The sequence below is a fragment of the Megalops cyprinoides genome, chromosome 6, assembly GCF_013368585.1.
Source record: "Megalops cyprinoides isolate fMegCyp1 chromosome 6, fMegCyp1.pri, whole genome shotgun sequence".
In the NCBI taxonomy this organism is placed as follows: domain Eukaryota; kingdom Metazoa; phylum Chordata; class Actinopteri; order Elopiformes; family Megalopidae; genus Megalops; species Megalops cyprinoides.
Window position 1 is genome coordinate 203,907 of NC_050588.1, and position 18,699 is coordinate 222,605.

The 18,699-nt window shown below is 37.6% G+C and overlaps 1 protein-coding gene across 1 annotated transcript in view; it reads right to left on the reverse strand.

The window, feature by feature from the left end:
• Positions 1–18,699, reverse strand: part of LOC118779459 (plasma membrane calcium-transporting ATPase 3-like) — a 115,259-nt gene that overhangs the window by 63,236 nt on the left and 33,324 nt on the right. Inside the window, exons 4-6 of the mRNA XM_036531582.1 lie at positions 1,677–1,874; positions 1,188–1,445; positions 313–438 (exon numbers count right to left, since the gene is read on the reverse strand). Of these exons, the coding sequence (XP_036387475.1) occupies positions 313–438; positions 1,188–1,445; positions 1,677–1,874 (582 nt within the window). The remainder of the gene's footprint in view (positions 1–312; positions 439–1,187; positions 1,446–1,676; positions 1,875–18,699) is intronic.

Here is an 18,699-nt window from a genome sequence, read left to right on the forward strand (position 1 = left end):
ATTTCATTGTACAGGGAACTTGTTTCTTTACTGTGCATATGACAATAAAACTTTGATTCTGAAGGCAGTTGTCTTTATTAGATCAGAGCAAATTAAAAGAATGAAGTTACTCCTGCTTATTTGATATGTTTCCTTAGCTAGCTTAGTTAGCTGAGATATAAATAGGCACAGTTATCATACCTAGTTATCAGAGTGGACACAAATTACAGTTTGACAAAACACAGGGTGATCCGAACTTGGGTATAACACAAACACACACACACACACACACACACACACACACACACACACACACAAACATAGTCTGCTCACCAGACAGCAGCATGGGGTCTTTGTCAGTGGATTTGCGGACGTGGTCTGATTCCCCAGTCAGGGAGCTCTCATCAATCTTCAGATCATTCCCCTGGATAAGGACGCCATCAGCTGGCAAGAGATCACCTGCAGGAAGGAGTCACACCAAGACTGTAATCAATGAGAGGACATAACCATGATCATTAACCAGAGAGAGAACTCACAACCATTTACATTTACATAAACCATAAACAGACCATAACCAGAACCATAACCATGACGATAACGAGAGAGGGGTCATTGCCATGACTGTAATCAATGCGAGTCATAACCACAATCAAAATCAGAGAGGACTCATGTCATGGCCATTACAAAGAGAGGAATCATAACCATGACCATAATCATAAAGAGGAATCACAACTGTATCCATAAATAGAGAGAGGGATCACAAACATAAACAGGTACAGGAATCAACTGTAATCAGATAGAAGAATGATATGATAATGTAAGGGGGATGAAAGAGTCATGCTGTAACTGGAACTTGAAAGGGGAGTGATAACACATTAGTACACAAATGAATGATACCAATGTTGCCATATAGTATTTCTACATTTATGTACATATATATGGTTGTTTTACATTATTTCCCCAGAAATAGATGAGAAATTAATCCTGAATTAATTTCCTAGTTAAATTAAGGTTAATAAATAAATTTTCCCATCTGGCAACCCTGGCATCATCATTTGCAAATATTTATTAATGTTGCGCTAATATTAACAATGTATTTTTAGTGTTATTGTTATTAAAAATAACCAGTAATTTTATTAAGAATTTGAAACTGCTATTTACTCTAAACTGTTATTGAACATTTTTGATCTACTGTTACTGTTACTGACCATATTTTACTTGCGCCACATCTCCCACCACCATCTCGGCTACAGGGATGTGGATGACATTGCCGTTCCTCACTACAGCAAAGCGCTGCTCCTGCTCAATGCGGCTCTGCAGTCCACGGAACTGCTTTTCTTTGCTCCAGTCATTGAAGGCCGTCACCAGAACCACACAGATGACAGACAGAAGGATGGCTGCGCCTTCAATCCAGCCGGCCTCAGCCTCTCCCTCATCCTCTACACCCCCCGCGCCCTTCCCACAGGCTGGGGAGGAAGAATAGCATAGCGTAGGAATCAGATTCCTGGAGTTATATACAGTATGAGTTTCTTACATCAGACTGTACATGTCCAACTGCTGGTCAATCACCCTCACAGTGTCAGGCTTGCTAAATTCTAACACCGGGACATCCAAACCAGACCTCCCTCACAAAACCAGGCTTTCTAAATTCTGTCCCAAAATAAAGACACCCAGGATAACCTGGGCCCTCCTCCTACCTTCGCTCTCCTCTCCAGGCGGGTGGTAGAAGGACAGGCCAAGGGAGATGATGGCCGCAATCTCCAGTATGATGAGTGTGACATCCTGCAGGGCCTCCCACACCAGTTGCAGGAAGGTCTTGGGCTTCTTTGGGGGAATGAAATTCTGTCCAAACACCTGTCTACGCTTCCCCAGGTCCACTGAGTTGCCCGATAAACCTGAAGGTAGGACAGTTCCGTTACACCTGGGGAGTACAATAGAGCCCTCACTTTGTTTCCTTGGGAGTATTTGGCACAGGCAATGCATCACATAATATCACAACACCACTCAATGGTTTCAGTCTGTCCATATGTTCAAGCAAAACCAGTTCACAACATCCCATATTTTTATGGTATATTTATGGCTATGATAAAATATAAAAATATTATCAGAGTATTTCTATTTTGGTAGAAGGGTTGTTTTGCTTTGCTAAGTTTTCCACTCAAATGTCATTCTAATCCATGCTCCATTGTCAATATGGACACCAACAGTAAACTTGCAGAGAAGGCGGACCGCAGGTGAAATATAACCAAAGAAATACATATATATATAGTATATATCTATATATACACATTGTATATACATTGTATATGCATACACAGACAGACAGACAGACAGACACAAAAATATATCTGTATCACATATAATAGGAGGAATCTTTTGCTTTCCTCCTCGCTCTCAGTTTCCATGGTAATGAAGGACTCAAGCATTCAAGTATGAAGTGTGCTGAATTCAAACCTTGTCATTTAGTTGCCCAGATTTTGCCCAGATCTGAATGATGTCATCACTCTCAAGCAGTTACTATTCTGTGACACTATATTTTATCTGGTAATGGGAGATAAGGGTGTTGGGTAGGGGGCACTAGAGGTGGTATAGCCACCCACCCCACAGCATCCCGTGGAATGTTCTGGCATAAAAATTTATTTTTTAACATTTAGAAATATTAAGTATACAAATGTGAGACTGAATTTGCCAAAGCCTTTGTTTAAGTGATTAAACCAGATTCAACTTACTGCGTACATTGCAAGTGTAATTGTCACTCAACTGGCTGCTTAGCAATTTTCAGTTACATGAGTTATATTTTTTGCAAATAGCTAGCTAGTGCCCTAAGACTACATATGTGGAAAACAGGGACTGTTTTACTTTCATGATACCTAAAACAGCAGCAGGGAACAACCGGCAACCTGGTTGTGTTTGAAAATCAACTCCGGAAGAACCAAAGAACTGGAATGTTCATTGTGATTGTTTGTGTTTGTGCGTTCAGCATTACTGGGTGACAGTGTGGACAACTTTGGTGTGTTTAGTGTTTGTATTTGGTGTGTGCCCATTTGGCACAAGTTTTTTCAGCATGCAAAACTTAATTTAGCCTGTGTGTTAATGTTATTGTGATAATGACTGTATGGGAGGGAGCTGCACAGTGTATATTGTTAGTAGTCTGTCAATAGGCAATGTTTTCTGCAGTGAGTAGTCTATGATCTGGTTTGCAAGCTAGTAGTATGATTTCTATGGAGTTTGTCAGTGTCTGTGTGAGCTGAATAATGTGCATTAGTAAATCTACAGGATAAGCTTTCTGTGGTGACTTTTGACTACTGAATGAATGCTTGTTTTATGCAGCTTGTTTGTGATGGTGTATCGGTGATTGATTAGTGACATACAGTATCATATATGGTTTTCATTAACAGAGATCATTTAGCCACAGGCTGATTGCACCCACTCTGTCTTTGCCAGGCCTATTATTTATTTATTTATTTATTTATTTTCCAAAATGTGTTAGCACTAGCTATAATCATTCAATAATGCAGCATCCCCACAGCAAACCCTGTCTTGTACTTCTGGTGCCAAGGCTAATGGGAGATCATATTTGTATTACATGACAGGATTTTTATTTTGGTAAAAGGAAGGTGCTAATCGGAGATGGGGTAATGGGAGTTTGGTAATGGGAAATCATGGAATTTAATTTGGTAAGGGAAGGTTAATAATGGGAGGTCATGTTTTTTCTGATAATATGACATAATGGCTTATATTTGTTGATGGGAGGTCATGAGTTTAATCTAGGAATGTGTGGTAATGGTTTTTATATGGTAATGTAAGATGTCTTGTATTTGGTAACATAAGATAACATCTTATATTTGGTAATTTGAGCTCATGGCATATAATGTGAGGATCGCCATGACACTTATATATGGTAATGTGAGGTAATGGCTTATATCTGGAAATACGAGGTATTGGCTTACCCTTGGTAATGTATGGTAATGGCTGAAAGTGTCTCAGAGTCAAATATAGATACATAAGGAGATGAAGCCTTATACTGTTTTCTATTTAATACTGCTACCACACTGAGTATGGCACACAGGTGCACATTATCCAGTTGAAATGCTGACCAGGTGTCTTTGTACTCAAAATCAAAGATGTTAGTTCTTCTATTTAAGGTTCAATGCACTTCCACACAGTGATGAAACAGCGTGTGTGACCATATTAGCATCTTCTACAGAAAGTGACACTGCCCTCTAGAGCTCAAAGAGGAGCACCATTAGGCTAGTTGCCTTATCCAGGGACCTTCACGTTAGTGAGGTGTTTGTACCTCTTTATGTACCAGTCAAATACTGCACCAGACCCACAGACAAGCATACACTCAGTACCTAAATCTCTCAAAATCCTGCCATGTATGAAACTGAAAATACAGTTTGATTTCTGTCTGTATCACTGCAGCATGTCATATATATTCATTGATGGCTGGTGAGCATTAGTTTCAACTGATTCCATTTACTGTCCTCAGTTTACAATAAAACAATTCATTTCCTATTTCTAGCTCACCACTGATACGTATATTACAGCACAGCAAGTCTTAAATGGTTTTGGACAGCTGTGGCTGCATGTGTACATATTGAGACAGTGGTAAATATGCAGTTAGGACAGCACTGTCTATTATTCTGCCATTATAAATATTTGCAGTTGGGACAGTACAGTACATTCAGTGTATTCTGGCAATATATACAGACAGGGTCAGGACAGTACAGTCTATTCAGACAGTATATACAGATATAGGGGGACAGCACACTCCATTATTTTGAAAGTAGACAAACAGACACTCAGTACAGCATGGAACATTAATCTGAAAGTATATAAATACTGGACAACATGATCTATTATTCTGGCAGATGCTCTGCAGAGGCACTGACCCATTTTTCTATCAGAAACCTGCAAAGTGCAACTAAAGCTCTTTAATCTGAAACACAACCGCTCAAGTTGTGTGAACTTTCATTGAATATAATACCAATCCGGACAAGTAACCCATAAAATTTATGTGGTGGATATGCCAGTACATATCAAACTACATATGAAACAAAAAAGTTTAATAATCAAGAAGTGTTCTACCCTCACAATGCGTTGGCTTTCCTTGCACAGTTTGGCAGACAGCTAACAGCAACTTTCAATAGACATCCAAGCAGGCTGCTAGCAATTGACTATTTATCTTTTAATTGCGGTTAAATTGTGATTGTAAACTGAAAAGAAATAAACATTACAAAATGCTCCTGTGTCATTCTTCACGTTGCACTTGCAAACCTAACAAAACAGAGATTAACTGTACACAGCTCACTGCATGCACTTAATTCAATCACGTACATAACATTGCATCAACCGAGAAACATAATAGTGACTGGATACCTGTACGTACTGTAGAATCCCGCACTATTTAACTTCCACGTCCAGTTACAATGCAGCATACAATAAAACGACAGCTAGCATAGTGAGTAAAGCTAGCTAATATGCTACACAATACGGTCTGTGAACTAATAATACTGTTTGTCAAGCACAAAAATAAATGGCAACCTACACAACCATCGTTAACAATACAATTATCCATGCAAACAGGTTCATCGAACTTACTAGACAAATCTTTTCTAAGGTTCGCTGAATGGAAGTTTTCTTGTAGGTGACGACTCTAAGCACCATATGTCTTTACACTGCTTACGGCTAGCTCGAATGTGCACTTGGAGGTGGGCGGATCGATTCAAATATCGATAGTATCAATACCAACGTTGGTATCACTATCTGATCGATACTAGCGTGATGAGATCGATTCTTTTGCTCCAGTTTCTCTTCTACGTTCAGTACGTTACTCCCATTTCATCAAACAATAGACACGTGTGTGTAAAGCACAGCTCCCTTTCCGTCTTGCCTGCTCGCTCTGCTCCCCCTCCCCTCCCTGCTCTACTGGTTTACTGTCACGTGACTCAGCAGCGCCTAGCAAACACTGTTAGTTGCACTGAGCGAGAGCATGGCAGAGAGAGAGAGGAGCGCTGTTTGGAGTTATTTTACAAGCGAAAATGAAAATATTGCAAAATGTGATGTGTGTAAGAGAGCTGTTCGTTACTGTGGCAACATCACCAATTTATACAAACATATAAAAAATCACGAAAAAGAGAACGCCGAGTTGCAACAAAAAAGACGAGAGGGGGAGAGAAATCCCCCAGGCAGACCGCTGTCGGCACAGAGACAAAAGTCGCTGGCAGAATCTTTTCTGCGAGTCAAAGAATATCCAGGTAGCTCCTACACAGCAGTGAAACTAATATTTTAGTCATATCGGATGTTCAGTTTTAGTTAATGTTAATTTTCAAAGTGATACTGGTCATCATAGTTGTTACTTTAGCAGACTGATTAAATATAGACCATATTAAGACCTTCAAATAACATAGTCAACTCATTACAATGTGTTATCTAAGTGGATTATTTCACTGGAAGTAAACAACATATTAAAACTGAAATATGAAAATGGCAGAATATAATAATCTTTGTGTTGACTGTCAAAGGGGCACTGGGATGTATTTAGGCTACGTTTAGATATAGATATAGCTATATAGATATATCTACATATAGATATATTTGCACCTTATTTACTTTAGTTTTCTCAAACATTTGTGTGCACTTTGTTTATAAAAACTAAATAAATTTTTATTTTGTTATGATATTGTTTCTGAACAAAAACTGAATACATAGTCTAATTGAAAAAGAGGAATTTAAGTTTTACAACATGTTCTCCAGTAATAATTTTGTAACTTTGTAACTTTAATAACATTGTTTATTTATTTATTTTTTTTTTTTCAAAAAAGCCAGAGAAGAAATGCAATGTTATTATATTTTTGTTTTTGAACAAAACCTCTAACTGGGAAGGAAGAATTAGACTTTTTTAAACATTTGCTCCCTAGTAATAGTTTTGTGCACTTTGTTCTTAAAAAAAAGTCAGAGAAGTGTAAATAAAGGTAAAAATTGTTTTGTTATTATATAGTTATTTCTGAATAAAAACCTCAGACTGAAGGGAAAAGGAATGTAAATTTTCAATATTGATTTTTCTTTTGTGCAGATTTTATGTTAATATATATATAATTAAAATCTGTTTTGGGTTTTAACATGCAAGTAATTAATTAACAGTGGAAAGCAAAAATCACAAACTCATTTAGTGGTCAGAAAATGTATTCAGATTTAACATATGATGACACACTGCTTGCCCCTACATGAAAGCACATAAGATGCTTGTTTAAGTACAAAGTATCGGTATCGGTATCGGCAATACTGGCCCTGTATTTACGGTATCGGATCGGTAAAAAAATTTACAGTATCGCACACCCCTAATGTGCACATGGCATGAAGACCGCATAACCAGTGAAACTAGCCCATTAGAGGGCGCCATAACCTCGTGAAACACAGTCCATAACACAAAGTTTAATTCAACAAAAATACAATGCTAAATATAGCTGCAAGCAGCAATGAAGGGGCCAGGCACCTCAGGGCCACCAGGTAGACAACTAATGAGAACAACCCCTGACCAAGACACCAATCCATCACAGGGTGAACAGACACATTGACACCCACTCTTACACTCACACCTATGGGCAATATAGCATGTCCAATTGACATTACCTGAATGTGTTTGGACTGTGGTAGAAAAACCAGAATACCCAGAGGAAAGCCACATGAACACAGGGACAAGGTACTAACTGAATGCAGACGCACCCCGAACTTGAAACCTCCATAATGTTAGGCAGTACTGCTACCCATTTGCACCACCACACTGCCCCCACTACATACTGTATATATCAAGCTTAAACATAAGCAGTGCCATAAAATGCAGTGTGCCTTCTTGGCACATTGCAATGAGAAGTGCCAATGCTGTTGGAGGAGTGCAATTTTTGGGTATTTGAAAAAATCCAAAATCATGGGAAAAATGGCAGAGAACATACCATATTAGCTGGATATAATAAAATGTCCCTGATTAGAAAAGGACCCTTCATTTTTAACGCCTTTTTTGGCAAAAGACTTTATGAAGATCAAAACTTATTTATTTAAAGAAATCATTTCATTTGATACCAACAGGCTTCTACATAGCTTCATACCCCAGGCTGTGAAGATCATGAACACTCTTGCTCCCCCCCACTGATCCATTAATCCCCCCATAGGACCAGACAGACACTATTCTCCACTAGTGCAATCCATTTCATGCTGCATCTGACACTTTTTGTACAGACAAAAAAAAAAAATCATTTATTGACAGTACATGCTGCTATTCCCCTCCAACTATACCATAAAGACATGCCGCTATAGAGTCATGCTGCTATTCCCCTCCAAATGTTTACAAAACTGAGTGTATTGTTTATGGATATATGTTGTTTTAATTCTCTTTGTAATTTATATACACTGTTGATATAGGAGAAACCACATTTCATTCTTGATTGTACGCAAGTGTGTGATAAAATGACAATAACGGAAATCTCAATCTGAAATCAATTTAATAAAATGCACTGAATAAAACAAGGTACTCTGATATATTTTCTACATCTGTTAGATGAAATTACTACATTTAAATAAAAATAAAAATAAACTAGTCTACTGGGATTTCTAATACCACTCAACAATCTCAGATAAATGGCGCCATCTGTTGTTCTTAATGTATAATGACATTAAAAACTCTAGTCCTCCCCTGTAAGACAACCCCACTTTTCAGACGTAATTTCTGAAGTAGAAAAAAACGCTGTTTTGGACATGGCGGAACATGCGGAGTGACTAGCAGCACAGCTCTCAAACGCTTCCCATTAATATTAATTTTAAATACAGTTTATAACCCCATACAATACGGAACTTAAAAGCACCCTGGCTATTGAGAATTGAGAATCTTGAGTCGTTTATTGACAAATACTGTTTCGATATGTCTGCCAAACCAGATCACAAGAGATCGAGAGAAGAACTGTCAAGTGCAAGCGAGCCAGAAATTGAGAGGACTACCGCGTTAATAAAAACAGATCGAGCAATGCTGGAAGCCATGCACGAACAAATAAAACAACTGAAGAAACTAGATCTCTTGCAAGAAATGATAAAAGATATAGCTGAACTCATGTCGGCGGTTGACTTCACAAACAAGTTAATGGAAGACTTAAAGGAGGAAAACGCAATCCTTAAAACAACAGTGAGTACCTTACAAAACGAGGCGGAGAAGCTCTCTAACGAAAATAAAAAAAAATGAAAGCCGAAATACTTGACCTGAAATGTCGAAGCATGAGAAATAACATCGTGATCATGGGAATAAAGGAGGAAGACTATGAAAATTACACCGAGACGGAAAACCTGGTGAAACAATTCATGAAAAAAGAACTTAAAATGTCGGAGGAGCAAGCGACTGAAGCCATAATTGAAAGAGCACACAGGCTCGGCCGCAGAAAAGATCCAAAAAAAAACCCAGGCCTGTTGTGGCGAGATTCCTCAACTTCAAAACATGGATGGACGTATTGGAACGCGGAAGAGAATTAAAAGGTACACAATTCTCGATGTATGAGCAATTCCCTCGTGAAATTATGGAAAGAAGACGCATCCTCTACCCAATAATGAAGATCAACAGGGCGCAAAACAACAAAGTGCGCTTGACTGTGGACAATAATCAATAATCAATAATTAGCTGTACAGGGACTCAAAAGTTACACCATAGTTGTGAGTAAAGACTTTTTTTCTTTATTTATTCCTTTTCTTTTTTTCTTTCAATTTTTATAAGATGTGAATCTACACCATAGTCTTCGGACAAGCCCATCACTTTTGGGTATAGGTTATTAATCCAGTTGGAAGAGAAGGTCGTGTTGAGAGACTGTTGCTGTTCTTCGGTTGTTGCTGTTTTTGCCTTGTTATGTTTTTGTTGTTTTGTTTCTTGTTTTATTTTTCTGTTCATCTCTCTTTAAAGAGAATGCATATTTCTATCTGATATGGGACGGCAGTGGAGGGACAACTTCTTGCATCTTAAGGTAGCATTTATCTTCCATCTTCTTCACAATGTATACATTCCAAGATTTGACCATGATATAAAACCTTTACAAGTTTTAAACTTAAGCCTTTAAATAATGGTTATTAGTGCAAGCTATAATTGTAATGGCCTAGCAGATAAAAAAAGACAACAAGTATTTACCTGGTTAAAACATAAAGAATACCTAAAGAAACATACATAAAGAATGTAAAAAATACATAAAGAAACTCACTCGGTACCTTCAGATTAAACTGTTTGGAAGGAGGAATGGGGTGGTCCAATATTGTTTTCCCACAGTTTAAAAAACTCAAGGGGAGTCATGATCTTATTTTAAAATAACTTCAAAATCACTTCTTAAGCTTCAGAAATAGATTCTCAAGGAAGATGGATCATTTTAGACATAACTATTGAAGACAAGCAAGTCTGTTTGATTAACTTATATGGCCCAAATAATGATGATCCAAACTTCTTTAAGTTAATTTATAATAACATAAGGGCTGCAAAATTTACAAGTGATTATTATATAATGGTTGGAGATTATAACATAGTTCAGAATACTCTTATGGATTGTAAAGATAGTAACTCAATCAATTACCACCCGCATGTTTCTACAGAAATTACATCTATAATGGACACAATGGACCTGATAGACATTTGGAGATTAAAAAACCCAAAATCATGTAGGTATACGCGGAGAAGACAAAACCAGGCAAGTCGTATAGATTATTTCCTTATTTCATTCTCCTTGATATCCAAAGTAAAAAAGGTTTTGATTGAAGACTGATTGTCCCCCTGTTTGGGACACATTTAAATGTGCTTTTAGAGACACTTTGTCTCACAAAGACAGAAACAGTTTAGGTTAAACAAACTAGAAATTAAAAAAGAGATTGAAATGCTTACATCACTTGTGGACTGCTCAAAAGCAACTCAGGAGGTGTTTGACAAATTGGACCAGAAACAAATAGAATTTGAACAACTAATATATGATAGGTCAAGTATTATATATTACAAAAAATAAAGCAAAATGGATGGAGAAGGGGGAAAATGCAATAAATTCTTTTTAAACCGTCAACAGAGAAATAATCCAAAGAAAAATATACTAAAATTAAAAAGGAATGATTCAAAAATTCTCACTACACCAGTTGATATTTTGAATGAGGTAGAGAAATATTTTACAGAGATATTTTCATTTAAGTCCTCACCCATACAGTTAAATAAAGACAATTGCAAATTATTCTTTCCTCATACTCATGTTAAAATATCTGACGAACAGAAAGAATCATGTGAAGGCCTAATTTCAGAAAATGAGCTTTACCAATCTATTATGCCCTGTCAGCAGGAAAAAACACCTGGCCTTGATGGTATTCCAACTGAAGTGTATCAAACATTTTATGAACAAATCAAAAAACCCCGCCTTACATGTTTTAATTTTTCATATGGAAAAGGTATGCTCACAGGTACTCAGCAAGAAAGCGTAATCTCTCTGTTGTTAAAGCAAGAATCTAGTGGCTAATATAAAGATCCAGTCTACCTGAAAAACTGGAGACCCCTTACACTTCAGTGCTATGATGCCAAAATATTAGCCAAATGCATAGCTTTTCGTATTAAACATGTCTTACCTGATATCATACACCATGATCAGTCTGGTTTTATGCAAGGATGAAATATTGCAAATAACATAAGACATAGAAACTAAAATTATAGAACACTATGATAGAACAAAGAAACCAGGATTAATTTTTATAGCAGATTTTGAGAAAGCTTTTGATAAAATAAAATATATAAATGTTTGAAATTCTTTAATTTTGGAGATACTTTAATAAAATGGGTTAAAGTTCTATATAATGATTCAACTAGCAAAGTTATAAATAATGGATATCTATCAAAAGCTATTGCACTCTCACAGGAGGTAAAACAAGGTTGCCCTTTATCCCCATATTTATTCATCATAGCAATTGAAATTCTTGCTATTAAAATAAGATCAAATAATAACATCAAAGGTTTGGAATTGCAAGGGCTAAATACAAAAATTTCAATGTATGCTGATGACTCTAGTTTCTTGCTGAGCCCTGACAATAAATGCCTACAAAATCATGTAAAAGACCTAGACGACTTCGCAAACCTATCTGGTCTAAAGCCAAACTGATAAGTGATAACATATTGAGGCTTGGACCACTGAAAAATACAGATTTCTCCCTACCATGTGATTTACCAATCAAATGGACAGATGGATCGGTTAATGTACTTGGTATTCACATCCCAGAGAACATGAATGAAATATCAACACTTAATTTTAATAATAAACTCAGTAAAATCACAAAGATCTTGCAGCCCTGGAAAGGAAAACATTTGACCATTTATGGCAAAACAACTTTAATTAATTCATTAATTGTATCCCAGTTTACCTATTTATTCATGGCATTACCAACTCCTGAAGAATCATTTTTCAAAACATATGAACAGAAGGTATTCCAATTTATATGGAACGACAAACAAGATAAAATTAAGCAGACATATCTCTATAATGATTACGTATCTGGTGGTTTAAAATTACTAAATTTAAAAGCATTTAATCTCTCACTTAAAGCCTCCCTTATTCCTAAATTCTATTTCAACTCACAATGGTTTTCCAGTAAATTACTTAAGAGTGTTCACCTCATGTTTAAAAAAGGCCCTTTTCCATTCCTACAAGTCAAGCCTATGCATTATTCAGTAATTAATTACATATTCTCTAATGTCTCTACTTTTTTGAAAGAAGCTCTCCAAAGTTGGTTACAATACCAATTTCATCCACCAGAAAATACAGAACAAGTCTTACAACAAATCATATGGCTGAACTCCCACATTATGATGGATAGAACAATGATTTTTTGGAAACAAATGTTTGACAAAGGCATAACTTTTATAAAGGATATAGTTGATGAAGAAGGTAAACTCATGTCATATACACAGCTAATTCATGTTTATGGATCTGTTTCCACATTACAGCAATACAATCAACTTATCGGATCTTTACCACAAACATGGAAAAGGAAAATGGTACTGGATACCAATTAGTCTGTAGGCCACATATGAAAATGGCAACTTGGGTAAAAAACAAAGATTAATAAAGATATCTACAAATTTTACTTAAGAACAAATAACTTAGTTGCCATACCATACAAGATTTTAGATGGCTGGGAAAAAATGTTAGATACACCAATCCCATGAAATCAGATCTTCAATATCCTTTATAAAACAACACTAGATTCAAAAATAAGATATTTCCAATACAAACTAGTATATAAGTTCCTGGCAACAAAAAAGATGTTAAATATCTGGGGAATTGAACCATTCCCCATATGCCGATTCTGCCAAGAAGAGGTGGAATCTGTAGAGCATTTGTTTTGGTATTGTCCAATTGTGGCCTTATTTTGGACAAAGGTCCAAGAATGGTTATCAATGCGGGATGTTTGTTTTCAATTAAACTTGTTTACAGTGATACTGGGCGATATATCAAAACACAAATCTTTTTTTTTCCCTCCACATGTACTTATACATACATTTATTTTGCCCATTTGTTGATCCAGCCATAGCTTGTCCTTTCCACCTGTCTACGGGGAGGGTAAGGGGGAGGAAGGGCTGGGGGGGCTAGAGGAGGGAGGAAAAGTGGGGGGTGGCTAGAGGGTGGTCTAATATTGCCCAATGGCTAAGGGAAATGTCATCATGCCTAACAATGGAAAAAAATAACATATATGGTTAAGGCAGGGGTGTCCAAACCTCTCCTGGAGGGTCACTTGTCCTGCATGTTTTAGATCTCTCCCTGCTCCAACACAGCTGATTCAAATGATCAACTCGTTATGAACTCCTGAAGCTGCTGAATAACAAACTGATCATTTGAATCAGCTGTGTTGGAGCAGGGAGAGATCTAAAACATGCAGGACAAGTGGCCCTCCAGGAGAGGTTTGGACACCTCTGGGTTAAGGGTAAACAAGACACTTTTGAAAAGGATTGGGGTCCATTTTTGGATTTTGTTGAGCAGAGTGATGTGGGTGAAATATTGGCTAATGAAGAGAACTCGGGGTAATATTCTACACCTTGTGAACAATTGAGTAATTTTGTCTGTTCTATGCTTTTGTAATACTTCTGTTTTGGCTTAGATGTTTCTTAATTTTTTTTTTACTTTTGATGTGGTTATTGTTGTTTGTTTGACTTATGCCTGCTCTGTTGCTGTCATTTCATGTCTTACATGTAATATTTCAGCTTATGTCTTGTTAAAGAAGAAAAATCAATAAACATTGTTTAGAAAAAAAAAACTGTATAACATTCAGGCCAATATGGAAAGTCCAAGTGTTTCTTCAACACTATTTAGTGTATTAGTTGTGGTAATAGGTCAAAAGGTACAGGAGATGTGTTTAATTTAAGTGCTACAAACTGATTGTATCTTAGCAGCCATGCCATTTGGACATTGAACTATGTGTTCATTTTCATTTTCCATTAGGACCTGATATGTAATGAGACCTACAAAACATTGGTCACAATATCTGTTTTCCTTTGTGTGGTCTGTGCCTTGTGATGTCCATTAGAACAAAATGTCATTAAGATCTAAGTACATGGACACATGGGTTTTTTAACCTATATTTCAGTATAGCACCCCAAAGTGGCCAAATTTCACTAAACTTGCTGTGTGGCACCCAGGCCTAATTGTAAGCATGTGCATCGACTTTTATGCCAATGAACAAAAGCATTGCAGAGATGTGGCCACTCTTCCTTTATGGCGACTTCACAGGCAAATTTGTGGGTACACTGCGGCCACATTGTTCAACATGGCAACTATCCTTTAACATTGTTAAAGACAATGGTCCAAAGAGGTAATACACAAAACCTCATTGTGCCATAACTCTAGGAGGAGGTGGTTAAATGTGTTTTTGACAAAATCAAAGATGGATGAAACACAAAATGGCTGATGTGGAGGTTTCATAAGTTCCCAGATAGGATCCTTAACTTTGATGAAGCACAAGAAATTTAGCTGAGATATCTGCTTTTCTGCCAGAGTAGTGGGTATTTTAATGATTTTTAATGGTATAGCGCCCCCAAGTGGCCAAATTTCATGAAACTTGGTGCATACCCAGTGTTGCTAATACCAACAAAGTGTACCAAGTGTGGTCTCACTCCAACAAAGCATTGCTGAGATATGACTCACTTCCTGTTTTGGTGTCTTCACCATGGAATTTCATTGGACGACAGCAGCCGTATTGTCTGCCCTAGCAAAATTCTTTGAATAACTTTTGGTCAGAACCCTCTGTAGATGATACATACCAAATCTGGTGGTGATAGGATCAACAGACTAGTTCGCAAAAGTAGGTTTTTTGACAAAATTGAAAATATGATTTTTTTTTTCAAAAATCTATTACAGTGGATGAGTCTATTCAATTCATCATGACCCAGGGATTCAGCGGAAACAAGGATCACAACTCTAGGACAAAGGGTTCAAAAGTAATAAGCAAAAATGTATTTTGAAATTTGGCCTGTTGGTGGCGCTACAGGGATTGATGGATTGACTCCAAATTTGGTGCCTGTATACCTTGAACTGTGCTCTATGAGGGTGCCAGATTCCACCAACATCCACCTAGGGCTTCTATGGCCTGCCGTAGAAAACCATTGAAAAAGCTAGGGTCCTTCACTATGATGATGCACAAGAAATTTGGTTGAAACATCTGCTTTGGTTCCAAAGCTATAGGCATTTGAAATTTTTTTCTCTGTTTTTCTGGTATAGCGCCCCCATATGGCCAAATTTCATGAAACATAGTGGGTACCCAATATTCCCTCTGGCAATAAAGTACCAATTTTGGCGTGACTGCAACCAAGCATTGCTGACATATGGCTCACTTCTTGTTTTGGTGTCTTCAGCATGGAAATTCATTGGACGACAGCGGCCACATCGTTTGCCCTAGCAAAATTCTTTGAATAGGTTGTGGTCACACCCACCTGTACATGACACGTACCAAATTTGGTGGTGACAGGATCAACGGCCTAGGACTAGTTCACAAAAGTAGGTTTTTTGAAAATTCAAAATGGTGGAAAATCCAATACGGCGGACTTTAACGACAATGGGTGCATTCGAATCATCATGTCCCAAGCATTCAGGGAAAAAAAAAAAAAAAAAGATCACAACTCTAGGACAAACGGTTCAAAAGTTATAAGCAAAAATGTACCTTGAAGTTTGGCCTGTTGGTGGTGCTACAGAGATGGATGGATTAACCCCAAATTTGAGGCCTGGATACTGAGGCCAAATTTCATAAAAATCCACCAAGGGGTTCTATGGGCTGCCATAGACTCCCAGATGAGAAAGAATAATAGTGAAAAATTCTAAATTACAATAGGTGCCTAGCACCTTCGGTGCTTGGCCCCTAATGATAACATGGTATGTGGTCCCAGAACTGATAGTAAGCTGATTCAGTCCACTTTGGAAAGACTCATGAAGTATGGTGCTGAACAGTACACCATAGAAAGGGGGCCGGCACTGTTAAACACAGCAGTAAAGAACTTCATTGTGTGAATGATACTAAACTAGTGCAGTTCTGATAAACCACGTCACTGTGTGTGAATGATGCAAAACTACAGTAAATCGCTAAGATAAACTCAAGGCATTTTATATCCTCAACATAATCAGTTAAGTGCAAATTTGCTAAGTGATCACAGTGCTCTCCCCACCCCACCACACCCCCCTTATTCTGGCATGGTTCCTCTCTCTCTCTCCATCACTTTCAAATTCAAAGGTGCTTTACTGGCTTTACTGTATAATAACGATAGTAATAATTATAGTAATAATATTCCAACAACCTTATGTCTGTTTGCGTGTGCCTTTCTTATAACATTGTACATATGTAATATTCTATGTAATTTCCAGTCAGATATCCCTCATTCTGTGGCAGAAAGCTACATATTTTGCAGCTAACACTTCTCAGCCTTTTCTCCCAGGATATAGGGGGGTATTTCCCACCTTGCGGAACTCAAGGGAGATGTCTTTGATCTTTAAATAAAATTTATTTCTTGTATCGTTGCATTTTCTGAATTCAGTCAAAAAGAGCAGCTCTGTCTCCAAAACACTCTGAATGCAATGGGAGCACAGCCTGTCTTCTCCGGGCAGCCAGGTGTGCCTGGGTCGGCCCTTCTCTATGGCCAGGTGGTTGCTCACTGAGCAACTGAATCTGTACATTGCCAAGGGCCAAGGTTTACTCCAATTTGTTATCAGTTTCTCCTGTCACTACTTGTTTGTCTCCTCTGCCTGTCTATCCTTGTGTTTTCACCTCGTTTACCTTTGTTTTCTACTTTTCGTGACTTATTTAGCTGAGTTTATGTCAGGACTACAGCTCCTTAGTCGGGTTTGTTTTTGTTTTTGTTTTCCCTGTCCATGTGCTTTTGTTTTTCCCTGTGTTCCAGCCCTGCCCTGCTCTCAGCCCTGTCTCCGCCCACCTGGTCACCTGACTGGCTCCACCCGCCTACCTGCACACCTGAACCCCATCTTGTCATCTGCCTTGCCCTATATATTCCCCGTTTGTTTCATGTCTCGTTGCTAATTTGTCTCAGGTCTTCCGTTGCGCTACAAGCCGTTTGTCCTGTTTTGCCTGCCTACCTGCCTGTTTTGCTGAATTTCTGCCTGTTTTCTTGACTTGACTTTGGATCTGTTTTTGGTTTTGTTTGCTGTGCTCTTCTGGATTGTACTTCGCCTGTTTTTGACCCTGATTCCTGGACTGCGTTTTTGGCTTGATTAAACTACCTTGTGCATCCTGCCTCCCTGTCTGCGCCTGAGTCCCTGCCTGAGCCCTGACAGTTTAGTTGTTTAGGTTGCATTTAAAGCTGAATCCAAGGTCTCCTACATTACTGTAGCTTTCTTGCTGTTCCTCACTTGTAAGTCGCTTTAGATAAAAGCATCTGCCAAATGACCTAAATGTTAATGTAAATGTAAATCAGTTACTGTGGGGAGCTGGCCAAGAGAAACCAAAGACCACTAAATGTTCTCATCTTTATCATTCATCTTGAGCCTGAACAGTGCCAAACCAACTCACTCATTTTTCCATTCATCATCATTTTTCCACATCTGTCTGTACTTCACCTGCACTCCAGCTCACTGATATCCACAATTACTGCCACTAAATCATGTTATATTTATTTTATGTCATACCATTCACAAATTTCTGCATTAAGGCATCTTTAATATTTCCACTAGACAGTATAAGCCAGACATTAATAACTTCCTGTTTTTTATAATTTCTACATGACAGCACACTTAACTGTATAAGTCATGGCACTGACACAGTGTGGGACTATGCAGTCACGCCATGGCACTGTCAGAGCAAGAAACTTGTTCAATCTTGTTCAAATGTTGATACAACACTATATGAGAGTGATCATGAGTACAATCACCTATTAGTAGCTTTGAAGCAACGTGCTTGAAATTTGTATTTATTATTTTATTATACATTTTAAACTTTTTGTTCTTTGAAAACATTTTTGACATTTAAAATAAAATGTGGATTCTGTGTTTGAGTCTGAAACGTCATAGAGTGAATTATGATTTGTCTAAAAAGCAAGGATTAAAGTATAAAGATAAAATGCAGTGCACTTTCTGTTATTAAATTAAGTGTCCTTTCCATTTTTTCCTCTAAAAACTAAGACCTCAGGAGGTAGCTATTTAATAATTACTGGACAAGGGAGATGGAAACAAGAGTGTCTAACATCTT